At 35.3% G+C, this 26,973-nt stretch overlaps 1 protein-coding gene across 1 annotated transcript in view; it reads right to left on the reverse strand.

Annotated features, from left to right (window-relative positions):
• The window catches only part of DNAH9 (dynein axonemal heavy chain 9), a 572,299-nt gene that overhangs the window by 280,723 nt on the left and 264,603 nt on the right, over positions 1–26,973 (reverse strand). The window contains exons 31-33 of the mRNA XM_074264740.1: positions 8,852–9,139; positions 6,720–6,930; positions 1,233–1,360 (exon numbers count right to left, since the gene is read on the reverse strand). Coding sequence (XP_074120841.1) covers positions 1,233–1,360; positions 6,720–6,930; positions 8,852–9,139 — 627 coding nt within the window. The remainder of the gene's footprint in view (positions 1–1,232; positions 1,361–6,719; positions 6,931–8,851; positions 9,140–26,973) is intronic.

Genomic DNA, 26,973 nt, shown 5'->3' on the forward strand with positions numbered 1-26,973 from the left:
AGTGGGGATTTAAATAGAGAGAAAAAAGATATCCAGAAATTCAAATGAAGTGTATATAAAAATATTTACAAACAAAAATTTTTCAGGCTAAATGGAAAAAATAACAGAAGTTAGACATTAAAATGAAAAAAGATTGGAAAAGTCTTCCTAGAAAATGGAGTTTCAGTTGAGACTGAAAGGAATCCAGGGAAGCCAATAGACAGGTATGAGAGAGAGCATTCAAAGCATGAGGAACTGCCAGAGAAAATGTCAATAACTGAGAGATAAGCATGTCTTAGGCATAGCACAACAAGGAGGCTAGTGTCACTGAATTATAGAATATATGGTTTAAGTCCTTCCTCAGTCACTAATTCTAGGAATGTCAGAGAGTAACTGTCTTTCTCAATTTCCTCATCTATAAAATGGGGATAACAATAGTACTTACCTCACAGGGTTGTTGTGATGATCAAATATATTTTGAGCAATAATACATTTTCAAACTTCTATATTGGCTATTCTGAAGGAACATTTTTATTAATTTTGAAACATATGTTCTGGAGCTGCTACATGGTGCAGGGGATAGAATATCAGCCCTGGAATTTGATATATGTGTTGAAATTTGGCCTTAGAATACATACTTGCTTAATACATAATATCTGTGTGACCCTGGGCAAGTCACTTAACACCAACCTCCTCACAAAAACCCAACCCAAACCAAAACAAACAAAAAATATGTTCTGCTAATAAAAATAAACTGTATTATAGTCATAGCTAGTGACCTTAGGAACAGCTATTTTTAGACATGTACTTCCTTTAAAGCAATTTCCATGAAACTTGGGAAGGCTTTTATGAACTTATGCAGAATAAAATAAGTAGAATCAGAAAAATAATTTATATAATGAGAACATTTAGAAACAAACAATTCTGAAATATTTAATATCTCTCATTAATAGAATGATCATTCATGATTCCAGAGAACTGATGAAGTAGAATACCTATCTTCTAATTGAGAGGTGATGGACAGGAAAAAAAAAACTATCTTTGGGGAACTACCAATGGGTGACTTTATTTTGCTTGACTATGCATATTTGTTATTTAGGTTTAGTTGTTTTGTTTAATATGAATAGAGAAAAATGGGAGGAAGAGAATTTTTTTGTTGGTTGAAAAATGGAAATTCAATTAAAAACAAAGATATCAATTGTATTTCAACACTTAGGGATGACTTAGAGAGTTTTTTTGGACCTGAATTATACCTTGTTGTCATCCATGACAGTGTTCAAAGACTCAATCCACATTGGATCAATGTCACCATCCAGTAAAATCCACTTAGGCCCTTCCTGTGTTATATTGGCAAGTTCACGCAAGATTGATGAGAAAAGTCCTAAAAAAATAACAATCATTAGTCTATCAACCAGTCAACATTTATTAAGCCCCTATTATGTGTCAGGAACTATGTAATGTGCTGGAGAAACAAAGATAAATGAAACAGTTGCTGCTGTTATGGAGTTTATATTCTATTTGAGAAGTCAACATGTATATCCTGAGATATAATATGTATTTATGTATACATATATATGTATACATACATGTATATAGATACATGAGTATCGTATAAGGTATGTTCAAAGAAGATTAGTACCTCTAATGTGAGGGCTGCTAAGCTCTTTTAGGGTTGATCATCCACATTGATCAGTCCAACTGATCCATCCAACTCTCACCTGTGGCTCCAAGAGGCTGTAGCATGTTCAGTGGTCATATCCTATAAACTATTTCAGAAGATGGGCTAAACCAGGTTGAGGGTAACTGAGGAATATTAAACCCTTTGGTGAATCAGGGGATGTCTACCCTATGCATATTAAGACTTCCCTCCATGGAAGGGGTGGATGAGAGCAATTTGTTCTATTGGCAGTAGGTGCTATGGAGTGCTATGGTCACTGGAATAGCCATAGGACTCAGCAACTGAGCAGCTTTTTAAGCACCTCATTGATATGAGGAAAAGGCTTGAAAAAGTGTCCTAAAATTTTATGCTTATGTAACCCTAGCTTGCTTAGTGGAGGAGATGGGGATTTCACTCTGCAATTGAAATACAAAAACATATACAAAAACTTCTGGAAAGATGATTCAATTCAGTGTTGGTACATAGAATGTGTGTATGCTTATGAACAACATAAAATTCAGATGACTTCAAAGATATAGCTCTTGTTGTAAGAGAATTCAGGCATTGCATCCAAATAGGAGCCCTGAATAAAACAAAGCTGGCCAATCAAGGCCAATTTACTGAAGTTGGAACTGCATAATCTCTTTTTCTGAAGTGATTGTGGTGAAGGGGACTGCCATCAAGCTAGTCAACATTAATTGAGTTAGTATTGAGTCAACAAGCTTGTATGCCTACCAAAAGGCCTAAACAACAGGCTTATTATGGTAATTGTCATTTGCAAAAAAGAACCACACTACCACCAGCAGTACATTTGTTTTTATGGTAAGGAACTCTTATAAGGCCAAAGAAAATTTTATGAATACCTGGAAATTCTTATCATCAAAGTGCTGAAAGAGAATAAGCTTGTAATTCTGGATGATTTTGTTGCAAGAGCAGGCACAGGCTACTAGACATGGCAGGAAGTCCTTGGGAAGAATAGGGTCAGAAAGAGCAACAGCAACAGTATACTACTACTACTACTACTACTACTACTACTACTACTACTACTACTACTACTACTACTACTACTACTACAGACTTGTGCATCTCATGACCTTCCCATGACCAACACTATGTTCCATTTATCTAAACACAAGGAAATAACATACACATATTGTTGTAGCAAACACTGACATTTAAAAAACTATATTACTATAAGTAGAAAAGATAGACAGATGTGAGAATAGCAAGGACAATGTGTCCTAAGTCTAAACTGATCAGACTTGGTCTTTCCAAGCTACACAGCTGCATTAAATAAAAGCAGTGACTCCAAGGCAAGATTACTACTAAAAGATGTGAACCAATTAGAGAGCTTCTCTGAGAAGGAAGAGTTTGTTGCTAATTTGGAGAGAAAGCTGAGCAAAAATACAGTGGGCAATAGTGGAGCATCATTCAGAGAACTGGTGTGCAGCATCTGCATTTACTCAGAATATTCACAAATATCCATATTTGGTTGACAAAAATGATGGGAAAATTCAGAAGCTGCTAAATGAAAAACAAGAACTTTATAGGATTTACCAGTTGGTTGTCTCTAAGAAAACAGTGCTTAACTTCATCAAAAGTAGTATAAGTAAAGTACAAGTGAATATACTTATATACTAGCAATGTTGTTAGATACCTTCAGTGAGGATGAACATAGCATCAAAGTTAGTTACCACATTGAGGGTAAATTACTTAGCTTGAAAAGACTACAAAACCATGACTAAAGTGGAGGGGAAGTTGATGTACAACTTTTTGGTTACAGATGATTGGGCACTCAATGCAGTCTTTGAAGCCTAGATGCAATAAAGTGTGGATTGAGTTTCTGCCTTGTGCTACTTTTGGACTAACAACACCAAGAACAGAAGTTCTCTACCAGAAAACACTTCATGACAACAAATATTTGTTACAAGAATTGGGGAAATTTTGAATTTTGTGGATAAGTTCACTTCCCTTGGTAATATATATTTCAAGGATGTATATACAGATAATGAGGTTGATGTATACATTGCTAGACAAAGCTCAGTGTTTTGGAGCTCCAAAAGAAAGTGTTGCAAAAAGAGGTTTTAGGACCAAACTGAAGGTCTGTAGAGCCATTATATTGACTTCATTATCATATGCCTATAAAAGCTGGACAGTATACCAATATCAGTCTAGGAAATGGAATCACTTTCAATTGAACTGTTTTAAAAGATTCTGAAGATCACCTAGCAAGATAAGGTACTGAACACTAAGGTCCTTTTTCAAATTGAACTGCCAAGTATACAAACTATCACAGAGCACAGTTCTGATGGACTTATCACATTATTTGAATGCTAAACATATGTTTTCCTAAAAAACTATTTTACAGAGAACTAACATAAGGCAAATGCTCTCATGGAGATCAGAAAAAGCAATATAAGGACATTTTCAAAATCTCTCTGAAGAACTTTGGAATATATTGTTATATGGGCAGCACTGCCAGAGAACTGTCCAGCATAGCATGTCCACATCAAAGAAAGCACTGCTCCCTATAAGCAAAGCAGAATTGTAGCAATTAAAAACAAAGACAAAAACAAACCTATGAGATTTGCAAATTTAGAGACCTCTCCAAATATTTATACTGGATATTTGTGTTCAACCTGTGGTAGAACCTTCTGAGCACATTTTGGTGTGATCAGTCATAATTGGACACTCTGTAACTTGACTCTAACAGAATGGTATTTTTTTTTAAACAAAGGACAACAACCATGTATGTATATACAAATTCCTGGATAACTTTTCTTTTACATGGGGGCATTAGCAGTTGAGGGCATAAGGAAAGATTTCATGTACAAAGTGAAACTTTAATTGAGTTTTGAAAGAAAGTTCTTAGAGGCAGAAATGAGAAGGAATGAATTCTAGGCATAAGGGACAACCAGTACAAAAAAAAAAAAAAAAAGGGGGCGAAGTGGTTGAACTACTGAATTCAGGAAGCCGAAAAGTAGGTTAGGACTAAATTGTAAAAGGCTTTAAAAGCAAACTTCTCAGCTCCCAATTCCCTCATCCCTGAGTGTGTACTTTTCTAAATGACAAGCACTGGCTTTCTCTGTCTTCAATTGAAGGATTGAAATAAATATGAATAAAGGTCCTTCTCTCTGTTACATTATTTGAAAGGTTATAGGTTTTTGTGTCTCTCCATAAGAAGTGTGTGTGAGTGTGTGAGTGTGTGTGTGTGTGTGTGTGTGTGTGTGTGTGTGTGTGTGTGTATGAGTGTAAAGCTATATATTTCGAAGAGGGCAAAGATGTGTACATGCCATTTATACTTGCTCCTCCTATGTAATGTTGATATTCTACCCTGTATTTGCCACATGAAAGTGGCCAAGATGCCACCTCTTTGTGCCTTCTTTTTATTTTTTTAAACTGGATGTGTGATTTTATGGGCGTCAGTGTTTCTACTTAGTAAGGAAGGTCCTCCACTAGTAAAGATTTGCACCTATTTTTCCATCTTACAGTCTTAGAAAATTATCTCAGAGTATTGAAAGGTTATATGTTTTCCCTAGGATTATACAGCCAGTATATGCCAGAAGCAGGATTTGAACTTATATCTTTCTGACTCTGAGACCAGCAATCTATGGACTATGCCACATTGCCTTTTTCTAATATCAGTCTTTATATGATATTGACTTTCTATATTGCATAGGTACTGATGAATAAGTTCATTAGTTTCCAGAGGAATTTGTGGCACTAAAATGGGATCATTGGATAAATAAGTGAAAACAAATAAAAAGTTTAGAGAAACATCCTGAGATATTTCATTCTCCATAGTGTCAGTCCTTGAAAGCATGTTCATTAAATTAAATCAATGTGATTAAAGAAAATAAAGGAATAGCTAGATGGTGCAGTGGTTAAGACTGCTAGACTCAGAATCAGGAAGACCTGAGTTCAAATTTTGTCTCAGACATTAACCAACTATGGGATCCTGGATAAACTGCTCACTCCCTATTAGTCTCAATTTTCTCCTCTCTGAAATAGTGATGATAATAGTAGCTATTGGTTGTTGTGATGACTAAATGATGTAGCATGTAAGGCATTTTTCACATCTAAATTTTCTAAATAAATGTTAACTACTATTAGAAATAGTGGGGGTGATTGACAAGTGCTGAGAAAATCAAACGGAAAAGCTGTCAAGAGATTAATATACTTTCATGATAAATACCCCTCATTTTCTTCCTTATAAAACTCAATTCAGAGAAGAATTTCTCCAAATGACAAACAATTGTCCTCAGTAAGAGAACTGAGATAAATGTGAATAAAACTCCAGGAAGCCTCTCTGTTAACCTTTTTTAGGTGGAAGTTTTCATCACTTCTCAGTATAAAACATTGTGGGAATGTATTCTATGTCAATTTTGAAGTTTTCTACTGTTAACAGCATCTTGGTTTGTGGGGATATAGTAATTGATAGTAAAATGGACTACAGTTCAGAAGAGTCAAACTCATGGCCTCAAAACTTCCAAGTGCTGCTGAATCAGATTAAAATATGTTTTATAAGATAAATAAAATATGATATATAATTTTAATTTAAGTTTTTCTAAGTCAATATATTGTGTTCTGTAGAGATCCTTTTCTATTTGAGTTTGACTCACTGGACTACAGTACTCTTCAATACCATTACATTTTCCAGCACTTAACAGCATATTTATCTCTCACCCCTAACTGCCACAGATTCTCAGTGACATGGCATAACTAAAGTAATAGGGCAACTGCTTATTATGTATTCTATATCTCCTTCAATTTCTTCTTCCATTCACCTTGAAGGCTTAAGAAGATTACCCAGAAGGAGAGAAAGAACAAATATAATATAGCTTAAAGGAACAAACAGAATTTGTTGAAAATTCCCTTTCCAATCATAATATCATAGTTCCCCTTCCATGGCCTCTTTGTTGCTTCATTGGGCCTATCTTATGTTTTTTCTTCTTTGTAATTCATGCCAATATTCCTAACTGATGAACGTAAAGAAAATTAATTCAGTCTTGCAGTAGCTGAATAACAATATACTGTTTAGAGCAAGTATAGTGTTTTCCCTCTGCTCTTAGGCATTTCTTACCATCTTTCCATTCTCGTGTGGCTGGGTTGATGATGCCAAACAATTCATCATTAGTAACAGCTTTGGGGTTGAGGTCAATGCAGACTGGTCGTCGTTTCATGTTCTGGTGTGTCTTATGCAAAGACCTCAGCACCTGGGACTTGCCTGTACCAGCATTCCCCACAACAAACACAGAGTGTCGCACGGCCAAGAGTTCTTCTAGCTGTACCACCTGAAATAATATTTGACTTAGGGAATCCATCAAGCAATTCCACAAACATTTATTAAGCCTAGTTTGTTTCCAAGTCCAAGCTAGATGTTAGAAAAATAAATACAAATTTCCTTCAAGGATCTAATATTTTAGTGGGAAGTATAAAGGGGAAGGAATTTAACAATTTTAGAGCTACATAAGTATTATATCTATATAAAATGCAAAGGGGCATCAGGAGGATGAGGCAATCAGGATGCACATGTAGAAAGAGAAGGCACTTGAAATGAGCCTTGAAAGAAGTCCTGGTTCTAAGAGGTAGAAAAGTAAGAAGGAAAAGCATCCCAAGCACAGGGAGTCCTGTGCAAAGTCATGGAAGCAGCAGGTGGAATGGCAGATATGAGGAAGGAGTAAGTCAGTTTGGATTGGAATTATATGATGAAACACTTTGAATATCAAATATAAGAATTTCTATTTATTTCAAAGACAATTAAGGATTCACTGAAACTTTCTGAGCATAGTCAGACTTGTGTTTTAGGAATGTCAGTTTGGTAATTTTGTGTAGGATGGATTTGAGAGGAAAAGATAAAAGCAGGGTGACCAAAGAGGAAGTTATTGCAAGAGCTGTGCATCACAAGTGGGGTGCATAAATTCAATACTGGGGAAGGGGTTCAGGGGGGACAAAGGAAAAAAAGCATAATCAGGGGATAATATGATGGCAGGAAATACAGAATTAGCAATTTTAACTGTAAATATGAACGGGATGAACTTTCCCATTAAACGGAGGGGGATAGCAGATTGGATCAAAAGTCAGAACCCTACAATATGTTGTTTACAGGAAACACATTTAAAGCAAGGAGATACATACAGAGTAAAGGTAAAAGGCTGGAGCAGAATCTATTATGCTTCAGGTGAAGCCAAAAAAGCAGGGCTAGCCATCCTTATCTCAGATCAAGCAAAAGCAGAAATTGATCTAATTAAAAGAGATAAGGAAGGAAATTATATCCTGCTAAAAAACAGCATAGACAATGAAGCCATATCAATACTAAACATATATGCACCAAGTGGTATAGCATCTAATTTCCTAAAGGCGAAGTTAAGAGAGTTGCAATAAGAAATAGATAGCAAAACTATAATAGTGGGAGATCTCAACCTTGCACTCTCAGAATTAGATAAATCAAACAACAAAACAAATAAGAAAGAAATTAAAGAGGTAAATAGAACATTAGAAAAACTAGGTATGATTACAATTCTTACCATGCAACAAGAAAATTGATTTACACACATATATTGTATGTAGGTTATACTGTAACACATTTAATATATATGGGATTGCCTGTCATCTAGGGGAGGGAGTAGAGAGAGGGAGGGGAAAATTTGGAAAAATGAATATAAGGGATAATGTTGTAAAAAAATTACTCATGCATATGTACTGTCAAAAATTATAACTATAAAATTAACTTTAAAAAATATATAATAAAAATATTAGTAATAAGAAAAGAAAGAAAATTAGGCCTGGGGAATAGATTACTGAAGGGGGAATTTTTCTCCAGAGGAGATAAGAGATGACGAGATTAAGGCACAATTAGAAGAACTGATATAGTCAAGAAGAAAGACCTCTTTTTCTGAGTCTAGAATCAAGGAAAAGAAAATGAGGGATAAAGTTGAAATGATTTGAAGTGTAAAACTAAGGAAGAAAAGAAACTCTTCAAATGTAAACCACGTGTCATCTATATCTGACTGGATATGGGATATCTTAGTTGCCATAACTTCCTACCACTATAAAGAAGAGGTCACTTTTCTTAAAACTTTATCATTAATCAAAAATTTGTGTATCAGCTTACCCTTGGAATCCAAAACCAATAAAAATTCATGAGCAAAAGAAACATTTAAGAAAAATAATTTGTGAATTTTGAAATTATGAAGAGAGAGTAATGACACTTACTTTGAGCACAAAGTTGTCCTCAGCCTGAAGTTTTAGTTCTAAAACTGCCTCTTTTATAAAACCTTCAAAGTTGATGTCTCTCTTCCTGGGAATATCCAGCGTAGGAAAGAGATCTCCAATCAGCCCCATAAACACAGGCATGTCATCAGTTGTGATCTTGGGGATGTTGAAGTCTCGGAGAGAACGCATTAAGACTTGGACCTCAGGTCGGTTGGGGTCTCCTCTCTTCAGAGATCCAGCTAATACAAGCACAGATTTAATAGCTCGCAGACCCCAGTCATAATGATCCTATGGAGATAAAATGACAATGTTACTCAGAGATATTGGGAGTAATGTGATATCTGGAAGCAAAGATTTTAAAATCTCGGTGGAATCTTGCTAATGAAGAAATGGCAACGGGGGTAATAATGATGGTAAAAACTGACTCAGTCTGGTTTAAAATAGATATTAGAGGGATGAGCTTTCAATGATTAAATTACTTGTCTCAGAAGAATGGGGTTTAATAGAGAAATGACAAACATACTATATGTTGGAGCTAAACTAAAATTATTCTATGCTGGGTCATGTGAGCAACAAGATGGGAGACTAGGAGATTTGATTCCCCACAACCTCTCAAATCACGACAGGACAGGAATAATGTACCAAAAATAAATGACTTCAGCTTGTCTTTGTCTCTATGGACATCTGGATTCAAAAAAAAAAAAAAGGTTAATCCCTCTCCCCCAACAATGAACTGATGTTCACTGAAATTGAGTTCACTCAGGAGCTCTTCAGCCTGCCACATTGCTGGCCCTGAGGCTGTACTAGCAGAACCAAATCTCTCTCTCTCTCTCTCTCTCTCTCTTTCTTTCTTTCTCTCTCTCTCTCTCTCTCTCTCTCTCTCTCTCTCTCTCTCTCTCTCTCTCTCTTTCTCTCTCTCTCTCTCTCTCTGTTTTTCTGACTCTCTTTTTTTCTCTGTTTCTCTGTCTCTCTCTTTCTGTCTCTCTGTTTCTCTTCTGTCTGTTGCTCACACCCACAAAGGAACAAACATAGAGACAAAACCCAATCTCCCCCTCTCTCTTTTTAGTGTTGGAGAATATCAGGTTCAGGATATGTAAGTATGCTCCCCAACATGTAGCACCATCCTTTAAGGGAAGGGTCAAAGCTAGTGAGCAGACAAACATATGAACAGCTCCAAACTACAGGAGCCAGTATGGACAATCCTATACCTATAGAACAGAAACTCTCTGAACTAACTGTGGTGCTGAACCAAAGAATCTAGGAAGTGGTGCTGGACATCACAGGGGAGGGGACAGAAGCCCAAGCAGCTTTCCTTCAAGTACTCTGAAGGAAAGTACTAAACAATTAGTTAGAAGCAGTTCTGTCCATTCAAAATCTTTGGGGAGAAAAGGCAAAAACCTACACTACTGACCTCTGAAATGCTCAGTATAGGAGAAGCCAGTGATGCTTTGAGAGATGGAAAGAAACCATTATTAGGGGGAGATAATCAGCAAGTGCACACTAGTAGAAAATAAGCCACATACAGAGATAATCACTTGAGACTCTTAATCCAGCTCCATAATTCAAAAACGATGATTTTTCTTTCTGACCATAACTTTAAATCTTTCTAATTCCTTCTTTTTCCTCACCTTTCCTTATTTCAGATTTCAGAAAGAAGGAAATTTAAAGGACCTTGAACATACACAAATAAATCAACAAGAAAAATAGGAACCACAGAAGGAAATATGACCTCCAGAGCTGGTAAGCAAATTCAGACATCTATGAATAAACATTGCAAAATAAAGAAACAAAAATGCAACACTTGATGAAGTAGGACACCCTGTGGAACTTGACAAGAACATATCACAGCAGGCAATTCTTGAGTATTTCAAAAGAGAAGTGAGAATCATGAAAGCACAATTTATGGCATTCATGACAAAAATAATGAACAGAATAAAAAAAAGGACTCTACAATGGCTAGTCTTATCAAAGAAATAATAGTGAGAACAAAAAATTAGAAATATAAGTCCACAGAAGTGAAGGATAATCTAGGAGAAGAGATGCAAAAAACTAACATTAAAGGATAATCCATTCTTTTCAAGCAAAACATAAATACAGGATGCATAGAAGCAACTTAAGAATCATAGATCTTTCAAAAGAACATGATTTGACAAAAATCCCTGATATCATAATGCAGGAAATAATAGAAGAGAATTTCCCAGAACTTCTAAATATAGAAAATGGAATACCATTTGAAAGAATTTACAGATCACATCTCTACTCCAAAGAAGCAAACAACCTGATTGAAAACTATAAAACACATAGTGATTACATTTAACAATTCAATTCAGAAACAACAAAATTCTAAAAGCATTTGGGAGAAAGATCTTCAAATACAAATGAAAAGAAAATTCAAACAACATCATATGAGAGAATGGAATGATGTGTTCTAAAGAGCAATCGAGGTCAGAATGCTCCTCTGAAAATCTGATCTTAACCACACCTGAAAGAAAACTGGTTTTTCAATAATAAAGATGCATTTGAAATATTTTTAGGAAGAAAACTATTACTAAAAAGGTTATTTACTTCTCAAACACACCAAACAACATAAATGAGGAGTGAATAATTGCAACATTCTAGGACAGCAACAAGAGAGTGCCAGTAGAAAAACCAGTAAGAGACTACCTTCTAAATATACAAATGTTTACAAGAGTTGAAGATAGAAATTTAGTAGAGAACACTGAAGAGGCAGGCAAGGGGCATGATACATAGAACCCGGGTGACAGCTTTCCCACAGATGACTAGTTATTTTATGGGACTACATTACAACACAGGAGGATACATGTAAAAGGGGGCAAAGAAGCAAGGGGATGGGTAGGAGTGTGTGATGTGCCAGAGTCATATCAAAAACTGGAAATGAAAGGAAGATGATTTCTATGATCTCAAAAAGAGAAGAGTGTACAGGGGAGTTGGACAGGGAAAGGAAGGAAATCTTATTTTTAAAAAGTGTATTTATTTAAAACAAATAAAAATAGAAAAAGAAAAGAAAGGAAGAAAAAGAATTATGTGCTTAGCAAAACATAAAGGAGGATTCAAAATAGGTTACAATAAATTTCCATTTCAAGAAAGCATAGATAATACAATGGAAAAAGAACTGGCCCCTAAGTCAGAAAAATCTGAGTTCAAATCTGGCTTTAGAAACTTAATATTTACTATTTGTGTGAGCCTGGACAAGTCATTTAACCCCAATTTCCTTACAAAAGAGAGAGAGAGAGAGAGAAAGAGAGAGAGAGAGAGAGAGAGAGAGAGAGAGAGAGAGAGAGAGAGAGAGAGAGAGAGAGAGAATGCTAATAGAAGACATTTTATTCACAACTGCACATCTTTTCTTTGCTTCCTTGTAGGTAATTTTTTTGTGCCATGCTGTTTGCTTTTTACTTTATTTTTTCCCTCTTTTTCTTCCCCATCATTTCCCCCAAGCAGGCTGAAGTTAAACATGGATGTATTTATGTACATATAGATACACACTCACGTATATACCCACCCACATGCACTTACACACACAGACATGCACACACATACATATGCACATATACATTTAAAACAATATTAATATGGTTGACATATAATGTAGATTTCTATCTTGAGTGAATCTTTTATCTTTGATTTTTCTCTGAGACCAATTACAACGCTTACTTTTTTATAATAAATTCTACTCCTTATCATTGTTATTATATTTGTGTGTACCTCTTATTTTGTATCCCTGCTAACTTTTCCACTTCTACCTGTTAACTTGCCTTGCTATTACTTAATATCCTCCTAAATCCCCAAAGATCCCTATCTTATCTTCTCCCTCAATCTTTTCCTTCCCTCTTTATCCCTTTCCCATTAATCTATACACTTTATCTTGTTAATCTATTCATTATACTTTGACTTAGTTTCTTATAGATTTTAGAGAGTGCTGTATCCTTGTTGACACATTATATATTTATATGTATACACACACACACATATATGTTGTAAAGTACATGCTAGCTCCTGGAGAGCCTCAGGGTCAGCCAGAGTCAGGATAAATCAAAGTCCTTGGTCTTTAAGGGGAGAAGTGAAGGAGGCAGGCAAGCTGCCAAGCAACTTGCCAAAGAGCTATCCTGGATCCTGGAATCTGAAGTCTCAACCCCTGTCCTCTTCGTCCTGCCACTAAGTTCCTCTCATTTCTCTCTTTCCATCCTCCAATTCTTGCCTACAATTATTTTACTACCAAACATTCAGCAAGCACCAATGGTGAGGAGAGCCACCATATGCTAATAGAGCCATTGTCTAACATTGAATAGGTAGCCTTAAGTGCTCTCTTGTCTGATTCAGAGTTTCAGCCCTCCACATCTCCCTCTTTCCTTTGTTTTACAACTGACTTCTCAGGGAGGTGAGAACCCCAAAAAAGGAGGTGATCACACTCTCCCTGACTTCTCAGAAAAGGGGGTGAAAACACTAAAAAAGAGATGATCACCCCCCCCCAACTTCTTAGGAAGGGAGGTAAAAGCACTAAAAAGGAGATGATCATGCCCTCCCTGACTTCTCAGGAATTGAGATGAAAAACACCAAAGGGAAGTGGGAGTCAAGCCAGATATTGTTACCTGGTTTCTGGGCTGAAGGGTCTTACTAGAAACACAAATCCATCAGCATGGGAGAAATTATACAAACACAGAGCAATAAAGCACAGGCTAGTAGTGATGACTCTCCCCACAGCTGGTGCAGGCTCAATGTGGTGTAGCAAACATGAAAATTGTACATGCAAGAAGTGATATAAGAAACAATATGAATCAATATGGTATTGTAAAAGATTTTCAGAAGTTCTAGAAGGAGGGTATATAAATAACAATCACACATATGCCTCTTCCAGCAGCCAAAAGATAGTCCAAAACCAATCTATTGTCCATTGCTTCAAGTGTTAGGCCTCCAACAGGCAGCCCTGCCTAAAAAAACAAAGTACTCATTTGTAATTCTAACTGTTGTAAAAAGTCTCTTGCCCACAGATGGATGGGGATTTTCAACTATAAAAGGAGTAAAAACTCCTGCTTCACCTTCAAATGTCCATCTCAAAGGGGTAGCACTAACTTTAGCTGCTATTGGTCCTCCTACACCAGACATATAAGTGTCTGCCTTAATCTTTGGCCAGTGACTGGGCCAGTTGGCACTTCTAATGACTATACAATGTACATCTGTGTCTTCCAATCCTTCTAATGATATGCCATTTATATAGATAATGAGCATAGGATAGTTAGCTGTAACTGCTGCAGTGCAGAATATTCCTACATTCTGTTGCTTGGAGTCCGAATCTGGGCAACTATCACCAAATTGCTTATTAGGAGTCTGTATCAGTAAACATGATGCTACTACTTCTCCTGGATGATAAGTAACATATTGTCTACCTGTATTAGTGATTGGAATATTAACTACACATTCCCCAGTTTCCCACATCAGTGTATGGATGAACATTGTTTTGTAAGTATTCTCAGGAGGTGAAATGATCAAGTCTACTGTGCCTGGAGGCAAGGGATCCATAGGCTGGAGAGGAATGATTTCACCTCTCCACGGGATATCTCAGTAGTCCCAACTGTATACAGCTCTATTCTCCCCAATTGTAATCTCTTTCTCCCATCAGGTTGCTTCCTGCATGATTGATTATGTAATCCCTTTCTCCCATCAGATTGCTTCTTGGTTGATTGGTCACATCTGAGTACTGAACTTCTAAAATCTCTCTGGGTGTAGCATTGACTGCCATCATGTCCCAAGTATGTTTTGCTTTGGGCCCTGGGGCTAGGCCCCCCATATCATTTCCCTGAATCAGTCTACATTCTGATGCCCAATGAAAGCTTCTGTTGCATTTTGGACATGGGGTTTTGGGTCTTTTTCTGCCACCCTGTTCTCTCACTCTGTCTCTATGCCAACATTGAGCTTTCAAATGCCCTACTTTACCATACTAAAAGCATTGACGAGTCTCTCTGGGAGTCCCTTGCCAAAAGACCCTGTCTTCCCATGTTCGGATCTTGGAAGTCTGCATCATAGCCTAGCTCTAAAAGGTATTTTTGCCCACTATGGCACAGCCTCTTATTATGTACTCTAAAGGAGCATCCTTGTGTAGTCCTAGTATAATTCTTCTACATTCCTTATTAGCATTTTCTTTAGCAAGTTGTCACTGTTACTTCTGTTGCTGCATTTTCACTAATAGGTCATATGACAGTTGTCTGCAGATGTCCCACAAAATCAGCAAAAGGTTCATTTGGACATTGCTCTATTTTTTGAAGGCTTCTCCTCTATCTTATTTACCTGGGAGATAGCCCCATGCTTTGATAGCAGCAGAAGCCATTTGCTCATATGCTGCTACGGGGTAATTAATCTGTGCTAAAGTGTCTGCATAAGAACCTACACCTGTTAGTTGGCCACAGATGATTGGTATAGTAACTCCTGTTTGCCTATTTCATTGGGCTTGTATCCTACAGAGTTCAGTGTATTCAGAAAGCCAAAAGTTTTGTCCAGGTTCTCTTGCTATAGATTTCCAGTCATTAGGGGTTAAAATTCCATAAAGCAAATTCTGTAATAACATCTTAACATAAGATGACATAGACCCATAAAGAGTGCAAGCCTTTTTTAGATCTTTGATAATTTCTAGATTAAAAGGAATGTATCTTCTCCTTTCTTAACCTGAAGAGTTAAGCTGTTGAATCACAGCATACATTTCTATTCTCAAATCATCTGTGGCTTTAAACAGTGCCTTTTGCATGGTGGGGTTGATTGTTGGGGTTGAGGTGCTGGTGATATCACTGTCCCTTCTCCTCTTCCTCCTCCCTCCACCCAGGAAGGTGAATTTGATGGGGGAGGGTCAAGAGCCTGCTTGGGTGTAGGTGGAGTTGAAGCTGGGCTATGAGAGTGAGAATAACCAGGCCCTTTAAGTTCACTTAACTCCACATGCCTTTTGGAGATATTTTCATTTCTTCTCCCTTCTCTTCCTCTTTCTCCACAAGCTTCCTTGTTTGGCTGTTCTCCTTAGAGCTTTTCCTTTTTCTAAAACTTGTGGGATTCTTTAAGGCCAATTGTATTATGTTGTATATATAGAATGTTTCCTTAGAAATTGAATTACAATTATTATTGTAATATTCACATAGTTGATTTCCTACTACTTTCCAATTATCTGCCTCTATTTCTTTTTCCTTGAAGAATCAAGGGGATGTACATTCTAATGTTTCCAAGACACCACCAACCTGCTCCCAAGTTACAAGCAAATCTTGCCTCTTTCATCTAAGTACTCTTTTATAGAGCTTTCTCGGGGTGTGGGTCAGGGTGGGGGGAGAATCTTTTCCTCACATCTGCCCTATTTCAGCTAGAAAAGGAATGTAACTAGTTTAGTACTTAACAAAGTTTCCTGTTTGTCTATTTTAATACTCACCCTATTTCCTGGTCACAGGGACTTTTCCACTGAAATTAGAGTCCTTGGTCCACATTGGGTGCCAAATGTAAAGAATGGGCTAGCTCCCTGGAGGACCTCAGGGTCAGTCAGAGTCAGGATAAATCAAAGTCCTTGGTTTTTAGGGGGGAGAAACAAAGGGGGCAAGCAAGCTACCACACGGCTTGCCAAAGATGGATCCTGGATCCTGGATCCTGGAGTCTCCAGCCTCTCTCCTCTTTGTCCTGCCATCAAGTGCCTCTCACTTCTTTCCCTCTGCCCTCCAATCCTTGCTACGATTATCTTACTACCAAACATTCAGCAAGCACCAATGGTTAGGAGAGCCATCATCCAAATATATGCTAATAGAGCCATTGTCTCACATTGAACAGGTAGCCTTAAGTGCTCTCTTGTCTGATTCAGAGTTTCTACTCTCTACCATATGTATGTATAGTTGCCTCTTTAATGCATTCCTGATATGAGTAGGATTTCAGAACTACCAGATCTTTCCCCCCATCAAATTCCCCTAACTCCCATATCTCATTTATATAGTATAATTACTTTTTTTTTCCTCCAAGATTTTGCTTAATAGAGTCACATTATACTCATCTTTATCCCAATTGTTCTTTTGGACTACCCAATTGCTAATGAAAATCTTAGTCATATAGTTTACATTTCCATGTGTAAAACATAAACAGTTTGTCCTTACTGACTCGTCACCGCCATCTTGGCCAGAAGTCCCCTCATATTTTTTTTAATGAACAGGCAATGGAGAAATAATTAAACTACAGAATTACTATGAGAATAGGGAATGCAAGGTTTTGTCTTTAAAGGAGAATATTGAAGTAAAAAAAAAAAACCTCCTCCAAAGAATAACATTAAATAACTACCTGCTCAAAAATAATTCATAGAAGAACTCAAAAAAGACCTTAAAAATAAAATGAGAGAGATTGAGGAAAAACTTTTAAAAAAAGAAGAATCCAAGGAAAACAAGATTATGAAAATAAAGTTAATTAACTAGAAAAAGGAGATTCAGAGTTTTGAGGAAGAAAATAACTTTTGAAAATTAGAATGCAGTAAGGGGAAGCCTGTGAAGTTATGAGACTGAGAAATGATAAAAGAAAATATAATAATGAAAAAATAGAAGAGAATGTGAAACATTTCAAAAGAAAAACAATGTATCTGGAGAAAAGTTAGAAAAATCATAAAAAAATTGGGCTGAAAGCTATGACCAAGAAAAGTAAATAAAAATGTTGATACAATAATGGAAAAAATAATTAAAGAAAATTGTCCTGAAGTTATAGAACAAGAGGAAAAAGTAGAAATAAAAAATGCATTTATCATCACCTGAAAGAGATCCTACAAAGAAAACATACAGAAACTTTATCACTAAAGTTCAAAAATGCTAGATCAAAGAAAATTTTTTACAAGCAACAATAACAAAAATAAAAAAAATTCAAATATGTTGGAGCTGCAATTGGAATCACATAAGACCTATCAGCAGTTAGAATAAAAGACCACATATTCCGGAATATTATATATCAATAATCAAAAGAACTATAATACAGCTGAAAATATCATATTCAGCAAAATTAAGTATAATATTAAATGGAAAAATGGACATTCAATGAACTGTCAGATTTTCAGGATTTATCACAAATAAACTTAACTTAATATAGAATTTGAATTATAAGAGTCACTCTCAAAGAATAATTTCAAGGGAGTCAGTAAGGACAAACTGTTTATGTTTTACACATGGAAATTTTTTCTCTTGTAAATTTGTTTTCTTCGATTCCAGCTCTGACAAAATGAACAAAAAATTTAAAAGGGCTCTAACCATTGACAGCTTCTGTATGGATAGAAAGCAGACTTCAAACCCTAAGGAGACTAAAAGCAAACTGTCTCCAGAGGAATCCCCTAAGGGGGATATGATCTGCTCCTCAATACACAAAACTCTCATAGAGGAAATAAAAAAGGCTCACAAGAGAGATAGAAGAAAAATTGGAAAGGGAAAGGGAAGCTTGGCAAGAGAGTCTGGAGAAACCATCCTACACATTTAAAGACAGAGTGGATAAAGAAATCAAATCATTGAAAATCAAAATTAGTGAACTGGAAAAGGTAAACAACTCCAAGGAAAACAGGATTAGTGAGTTGGAAAAAGAAAACAGCTCTCTAAAAAATAAAATTGATGAAATGGAAAAAAAATTCCATGGAAGATAAAAACTCAATTGGACAATTACAAAAAGATATAAAAAACTCAGTGAAGAAAATACATCATTGAAAATTAGAATCGAACAAGTAGAAATGATTGACTCAAGGAGAAACCAAGAAGTAGTCAAGCAAAATCAGAAAAATGAAACAATTGAAAAGACTATCAAGTACCTTATTGGAAAGACAACAGACCTGGAAAACAGATCCAGGAGACAATGTGAGAATAATTGGACTCCCTGAAAAATGTGAGGAAAAAAAGAGCCCAGACACTATTTTCCAGGAAATTATCAAAGAGAACTGCCCAGACATTTTGGAAATACAGGGTAAAATAGACATTGAAAAAATTCATCATTTACCTACTGAAAGGGACCCTAAAATCAAAAAACCCAGAAATATAGTGGCCAAGTTCAAGAACCATCACACAAAGGAAAAAATATTGGAAGCTGCTAGAAAAAAGGAATTCAGATATGGAGGAGCCACAATAAGGATAACCCAGGATCTAGCAGTGTCCAAATTAAAGGAACAAAGGGCCTGGAAAATGATATTCTGAAAGGCTAAGGAACTTGGTATGCAGCCAAGAATAAGTTATCCAGCAAAAATGAGCATCCTTTTCGAGGGAAGAAGATGGACATTTAATGAAATAAATGAATTCCATCTATTCTTGATGAAAAAACCAGATCTACACAAAATGTTAGATCTTCAAATGCAGAACTCAAGAGATTTCTAAAAAGGTAAAAAAAATCTTGAGAACTATATTTCTGCCATAAAGATATGTAAAGAACACATGTATAATTTGTCCTAGAAACTAGAGGTGGAAAGGAAATTATATCATAAAAAAGGGTAAAGTGGTGGTAGGTACTACATCTCATAAAGAGGCAAAGGTAACCTATTATATCGGAGAGAAAGAAAGGAGGGGGATCAACACAGTGAGTATCAATAGACAAATTCGATTTATGGTGAAACTTCTTCCACTTCATTGAAAAATGGGAGGGGAGGAATAAGCTAAGGGGAAGGGAAGACGGAAATTGTGAGGAAAAGGGTGAAATAGGGGGAGGAACTTTAAGGTGGGGGAGGGATACTAAAAAGGGAGTGCTGTGAAAAACAAGTGGTGCTCACAGGTTTAATACTGGGTAGGGGGATAAGAAGGAAGGAAAAGAGAAAAGCATAAGCAGGGGTTAACAGGATGGCAAGCAATATAGAATTAGTCATTCTAACCATAAATGTGAATGGGGTAAACTCCCCCATAAAGAGGAAACAGTTAGCAGACTGAATTAAAAACCAGAATCCTACTATATATTGTTTACAGGAAACACACCTGAAAAGGGGTGATATATTCAGAATAAAAGTAAAAGGGTGGAGCAGAATGGTGAAGGCATTGAGGTGAAGCCAAAAAAGCAGGGGAAGCCATCCTCATCTCAGATCAAGCAAGAACAAAAATTGATCTAATTAAAAGAGATAAGGAAGGGCATTATATCCTGCTAAAGGGTAGCATAGATAATGAAGCAGTATCAATATTAAACATATATGCACCAAGTGGTGCAGCATCTAAATTATTAAAAGAGAAATTAAGAGAGCTGCAAAAAGAAATAGATAGCAAAACTATAATAGTGAGAGATCTCAACCTTGCACTCTCATAATTAGATAAATCAAACCACAAAATAAATAAGAAAGAAGTCAAAGAGGTAAATGGAATACTAGAAAAGTTTGATATGATAGATCTTTGGTGAAAGCTAAGTGGAGATAGAAAAGAGTACACTTTCTTCTCAGCAGTTCATGGAACTGATACAAAAATTGATCATATACTAGGACATAAAAACCTCAAAATCAAATGCAGTAAGGTAGAAATAGTAAATGCATTCTTTTTAGACCACAATGCAATGAAAATTACATTCAATAAAAAGCTAAGGAAAAATAGACCAAAAATAATTGGAAACTAATTAATCTCATACCTAAAGAATGATTGGGTGAAACAGCAAATCATAGACATAATTAATAACTTCATTCAAGAAAATGACAATAATGAGACATCATACCAAAATGTTTGGGATACAGCCAAAGCAGTAATAAGGGGAAGTTTTATATCTCTAGAGGCCTACTTGCATAAAATAGAGAAAGAGAAGGTCAACGAATTGGGCTTACAACTAAAAATTCTAGAAAAGGAACAAATTAAAAACCCCCAGACAAACATGAAACTTGAAATTCTAAAAATAAAAGGTGAGATTAATAAAACTAAAAGTAAAAAACTAATTCATTAATTAATAAAACTAAGAATTGGTTCTATGAAAAAACCAACAAAATAGATAAACCCTTAGTAAATCTGATTAAAAAAAAGAAAGAGAAAAGCAAATTGTTAGTCTTAAAAATGAAAAGGGAGAACTCACCACTAATGAAGAGGAAATTAGAACAATAATAAGGAGTTACTTTGCCCAACTTTATGCCAATACATTCAATAACTTAAATGAAATGGAAGAATACCTTCAAAAACATAGCTTGCCCAGATTAACAGAGGAAGAAGTAAATAGTCTAAATAGTCCCACTTCAGAAAAAGAAATAGAACAAGCTATTAAGCAACTCCCTAAGAAAAAATCCCCAGGACCAGATGGAATTATATGTGAATTCTACCAAACATTTAAAGAACAACTACCTCCAATGCTATATAAACTATTTGAAAAAATAGGAATTGAAGGAGTCCTACCAAATTCCTTTTATGACAGAGACATGGTACTGATACCTAAACTAGGTAGGCTGAAAACAGAGAAAGAAAATTATAGACCAATCTCCCTAATGAATATTGATGCAAAAATATTAAATAAAATATTAGCAAAAAGACTATCGGAAATCATCCATACACTATGACCAAGTGGGATTTATACCAGGAATGCAGGGCTGGTTCAATATTAGGAAAACTATTAACATAATCAACTATATCAATAACCAAATTAATAAAAACCATATGATCATCTCAATAGATGCAGAGTATAGGAATAAATGGACTATTCCTTAAAATAATAAGAAGCATATATTTAAAACCATCAGTAGACATCATATGTAATGGCGATAAACTGGAACCTTTCCCAGTAAGATCAGGAGTGAAACAAGGTTGCCCACTATCACCATTACTATTCAATAGTGTATTAGAAACACTAGCCTCGGAAATAAGAGCTGAGAAAGAGATTCAAGGAATTAGAGAAGGTACTGAAGAAATCAAACTATCACTCTTTGCAGATGACATGATGGTAAACTTAGAGAACCCCAAAGACTCTGCTAAAAAGCTATTAGAAATAATTCAGAACTTTAGCAAAGTTGCAGGATACAAAATAAATCCATATAAATCCTCAGCATTTTTATACATTACCAACACAATCCAACAGCAAGAGATACAAAGAGAAATTCCATTCAAAATAACTGTTGATAGTATAAAATATTTGGGAATCTATCTACCAAAGGAAAGTCAGGAATTATATGAGCAAAATTACAAAACATTTGCCACAAAAATAAAGTCATATTTAAATAATTGGAAAGACATTAAGTACTCTTGGATAAGCTGAGCAAATATAATCCAGATGACAATACTCCCTTTACTAATCTATTCATTTAGTGCTATACCAATCAGACTCCCAAGAAACTATTTTAATGACCTAGAAAAAAATAACAACAAAATTCAAATCTGGTATAGATTATACATGTGCAATCTATAAAATATTTCCATATTAGATATTTTGTGAAAGAAAATTTGTACAACAAAAAGAAAATAAGGTAAAAGGTTGTTTTAGACTGTATTAGAATGCCATCAGTTCTTCCTTCAGAGGCAAATAATATTTTCCATCATGAGTCCTTTTTGATTATTTTGGATCAATGTATTTCTGAGAATAGCTAAATCATAGAGTAGATACTTTGCAGACTTTGATTATATGATGAATGCAAAGAAAAGAGATAGACCATATAGAAACTGTGATTAAGAAAAAGAATTATATAATAGACAGAGAGAATGCATAAAGAAGAAATCCTTTTTATAAAGGAGTGCAAAAATAAAAAATAAACTAGTGAATAGAAGTAGTTGAAAAAGAGGAGAAAAAGAAGGAATCAGCTTTACTAACAGAGTTAAAAAGAAGGGAAAGAATTATATAAATGGATAAAATTAGTAGAGAAAAAAGAACTAATTCACAAAACTTCTAAAGGAAAGAGATATAACATAAGAATTTAATGGTGAGGAAAATAGAGGGAAAAGGATTAAAGTAATGTGACTGAAGGAATATAAAACTTTATAGTAAAATAGGAGAACAAACATAATATGGAAAAAACCCTCAATAATTAAAAATAATGAAGGAAAATTGAAACCTAAGTCACAGTTTTAAATGTAAATAGAATATATCATCCAATAAAATGAAAAAGAGCTATATTTTTGGATAAGGAAACAAGACCCTTCAATCAGTTGCTTACAGAAAACATTTAAAAACAAAGACACTGACAAAATAAAAGTGAGGGCTGAAAAAAACTTGATACACATTGTGAATCCAAAATAAATAAATAAAAACCAGGAATTGCAACCATTCTACCTGTCAAAACAAAACCAAACATTAATAAAGAACAATATGATTTTATACTAAAATTAAAATGAAAATATTAACTAATAGATAATCATCTACATTTTATTAGAGAGCATTTTGAGCTGAAACATTCACAACCTGTACTCATTGGAGAAGTATAGAGAAGTAGCAAATTCTAGCAAATGGGAACAATTCTGTTAATAGGTTTTAGTAAGAAAAGTAATGTCATGAAACTGGTGGTAGGATACTCCTTACTGAAGGTCTATACTCCTTGCACATGATGAAGTCAGCTAGAACTGGCTTCAAAGTATTGATTTTTAAATTTTCATCATGAGTGTTTATGTGTTTGAAATACTACAAATCAGAGCTTGATTTATTATTTTGTTGATTATTTAGATTTAAGAAAGCAATGAAGACATTAACAATGTAGATTAAATTTAAAAATATATTGTGTGTTCATTCCCATTCCCCCCATTCCTACCAAAGCTGATTGCTAAATACTATCAAATACCTAGTACACAGGCACTCAAAAATGGAACTGCCTATGAGGAGGGAGAATATCTTTTTGTAATTTATATCAGTGACTAAAATGCTATTAGAAATCATCCAATCCATTAATGGAGTTAAAACATAGAACTTAGCTGATGTTTACAGCTGAGTAACTAGTCAGGGAACTCTGATCAAAGGAAACTAAAAAAGACTTCAAGATAATTGATGAGAAAGGTCAACTTCAGTCAACTGGAGCTCCAACCAGGGACAAGCCTGAAGATATATTATAGATACCAAAACTAGTATCAAGAACTCGCAAAGCTCAGCATAAGCTTAGACTTTGCCCTAGATTATACTGCTTAGGTATGGCTCATAAAAATTTTGCAGATTTCTCCTGAACTGCCCCTGAGATGATGAGATGATGAATGCAGCACTCAAAAACCAAAGAAAATTGTAGCTGGACTCCAAAGAAAATGAACCAGTATCAAAGAGGCTCCCAACATTTCTTTTAAAAGTTCTCAGAGCCTGGCTCTAATAGAAATCTCTACATATGGAAGCAACCCTATAAGAATAAATAAACAGAAGGTACCTTTTTGGGGCTAGTATGGTTACAGGAATAACTTAACCAGGAGCAGGTATCATTTGAGAATGGCTTCTTTTAGGAAGGAAGGAAGAAAAGAAAGAATGAAGGAAGAAAGGAAGGAAATCAATTTGGGAGGATGAGACCATCACAGTTTCAGGCCAAAATAGAAACAATTGCTATTTACACTCATTCTGAGCCAATCAGGACTCAAACAATGAGTAATGGGGATTGGCCCATTGTGGTTGTTGATCAATCACAGAGGCTGTTGTCCTTTGTCTTTTGATCTTGAAGAGGACCATGACATCAGGGAGGTGATGCTATGACATGCAAATGGACTGGATTTAAGTGAAGAAGGACTGTGTAAGGTAACCCACCTCACTTTCTCCTCCAGAGCCATCTATATCCAGTGGCCAGATATAGATCAGGATGATTAGAAATGCACCTGGATGGAATGGGAGACCTTGGAATTTTGACTCAATTGCTACCTAGCCTTAATCACTGGTCAGTGATGAGAACTAGAATGATATGTATTGGTAAAGAGACAATGGGAGATACATAGACATTCCTAAATATTTTGACATTCAAATATCTTTAATTCAACAGGAAAATTCAAACAAGGAGAAGAGAGATGGGAAAATTAAAGAAAGAGTAGTTTCAGGGCAGAGTTATATCTAAGCAAAACAAACTGACTCTTCAGGGTGGGTCATGAAGAGAGTGAAGGAAGATCAAAAATCTGTGATTGGGGTCCATGTGAGGGGAAGAAAAAATGGACAAGGGAGTGGAAGTAAAGTGAATTTAAGGAGCATATTTCTTTCTCATTGCTTTTTTTTCCTTCTTTGGAAAGAGTAGATAGGAAACAATGAGAAGAAAAAGAAAAAGAGAATAAGATCAAAGTAAACATAACTGAAAAATATAGCAAGGAATATGAATGAAATTAATTCATTTATAAATGAAAGAGAACAGAATGGAGTAGAAAGCAAAATCCAACAATATATTGTTTATAAGAAACACACCTAAAACATAAAGACACAAAGTTAAAATAATATTTGGAATAAAATCATTACTCTTCAGCAGAATAAAAAAAAATTTAGGGACTGTAATCATGATCTCAGACAAAGAAACTGCAAAATAGATTTTATGAAAAGAGATAAATAGGGGCAGAGCCAAGATGGTGGAGAGAATAAATGCATCTATCTAAGCTTTTCCTTAACCCTCAGACTACTTCTTTCATGAAACAGCCTCAGAATTAGTTCTTGACTGAAAAAACCCCCACACATATTGGGAATACAACTAATAGAAGATTAATTTACTAATTACTAATAGAAGATATCCTCAAAATTTGCCAGAAAAGATCTGTTTTTGCTCTTGGGTGTGGACGATTAGACCAGGCACAGACCTCAGGCAGGCAGCAAGAGCATGGAAGGCAGCTAATGTTGAACAGACCAGAGTGGGGCGGGCTGTGATCTAGCCACTGAAAAATTTTGCAGGGAGAACTTTACCACAGTGTGAGCTATTTTGCTCTGGCAGCAAGCCAGTAGCTCAGCAAAGAAGTTAAAAATAAAAAGGATAATAACTATAACCCCCAATGCTAGAGTTTCTTGGGACCTGGCCACACCTACCCAGCACCCTGAGTGACTCAGCACAGTCTTAGAGCACAGCCACTGTACAGACATAGCACAGCCATTACTATCCCACTGCTGCTTCACTGCTACTTCCTGTTGTCTATAGAGGAAGATTGGTAATACCATAATGCCCCAAAAGCAGACAGCACATTTTTGGTTTGTTTGTTTTTTGTCAAAATGAGTAAAAATTTAAAGCAAGCTCTAACTATAGATAGTTTCTATATTGATAGAGAGCAGACTTCAAACCCTGAGGAGACTAAAAACAGTTTGTTTCTAGATGAAACTGCAAAGGGGGATATGATCTGGTCCCCACCATATAAGGCTCTCATAGAAGAAATTTAAAAGACTTCTATAAGAGAGCTAGAAGAAAAATGGGGAAAGGAAAGGGAAGCTCTGCAAAAGGGTCTGGATAAGTTATCCTGTTCATTAAAAGATACAGTGGATAAAGAAATCAACTCCTGGAAAAACAGAATTGGAAAAAGAAAATAGCTCTCTAAAAAATAAAATTGGCGAAATGGGGAAAAAATTCTATAGAACAAACCCAACTCATTTAAAAACTGAATTGGACAATTACAAAAAGAAATAAAAAAGTAAATAGAGAAAATAATTCATTAAAAATCAGAATTGAACAAATGGAAATAAATGACTCGAGGAGATACCGAGAATGAGTCAAGCAAAACCTAAAAAAAAGAAAAGAAAAGAAAAGAAAAAATTGAAAAAAATGTTAAATACTTACTTGGGAAAACAACAGACCTGGAAAATAGATCTAGGAGAGATAATCTGAAGATTATTGGACTTCCTGAAAATTATGATGAAAAAAAAGAGCCTAGACACTATTTTTCAAGAAATCATCAAAGAGAACTGCCCAGATGTCATAGAAACAGAGTAAAACAGATATTGAAAGAATCATCAATCACCTACTGAAAGAGATCCCCAAATCAAAACTCTAAGAAATATTGTGGCTAAATTCCAGAACTATCAGACCAAGAAAAAAAATACTAAAATCAGCTAGAAAAAATAAAAATAAAAACAAACAAACAAACAAACAAAAAATTCAAATACAAAGGAGCCACAATAAGGATTACTTAGGATCTAGCAGCATCCACATTAAAAGATCGAAAGGCCTGGAATCTGATTTTCTGAAAGACTAAGGGAACTTGGTATACAACCAAGAATAATTTACCCAACCAAAAATGAGCATACTTTTCCAGAGAAGAAGATGGACATTCAATAAAATAAGTGAATTTCATCTATTT

The sequence above is a fragment of the Sminthopsis crassicaudata genome, chromosome 4 (assembly GCF_048593235.1).
Source record: "Sminthopsis crassicaudata isolate SCR6 chromosome 4, ASM4859323v1, whole genome shotgun sequence".
Lineage (NCBI taxonomy): Eukaryota > Metazoa > Chordata > Mammalia > Dasyuromorphia > Dasyuridae > Sminthopsis > Sminthopsis crassicaudata.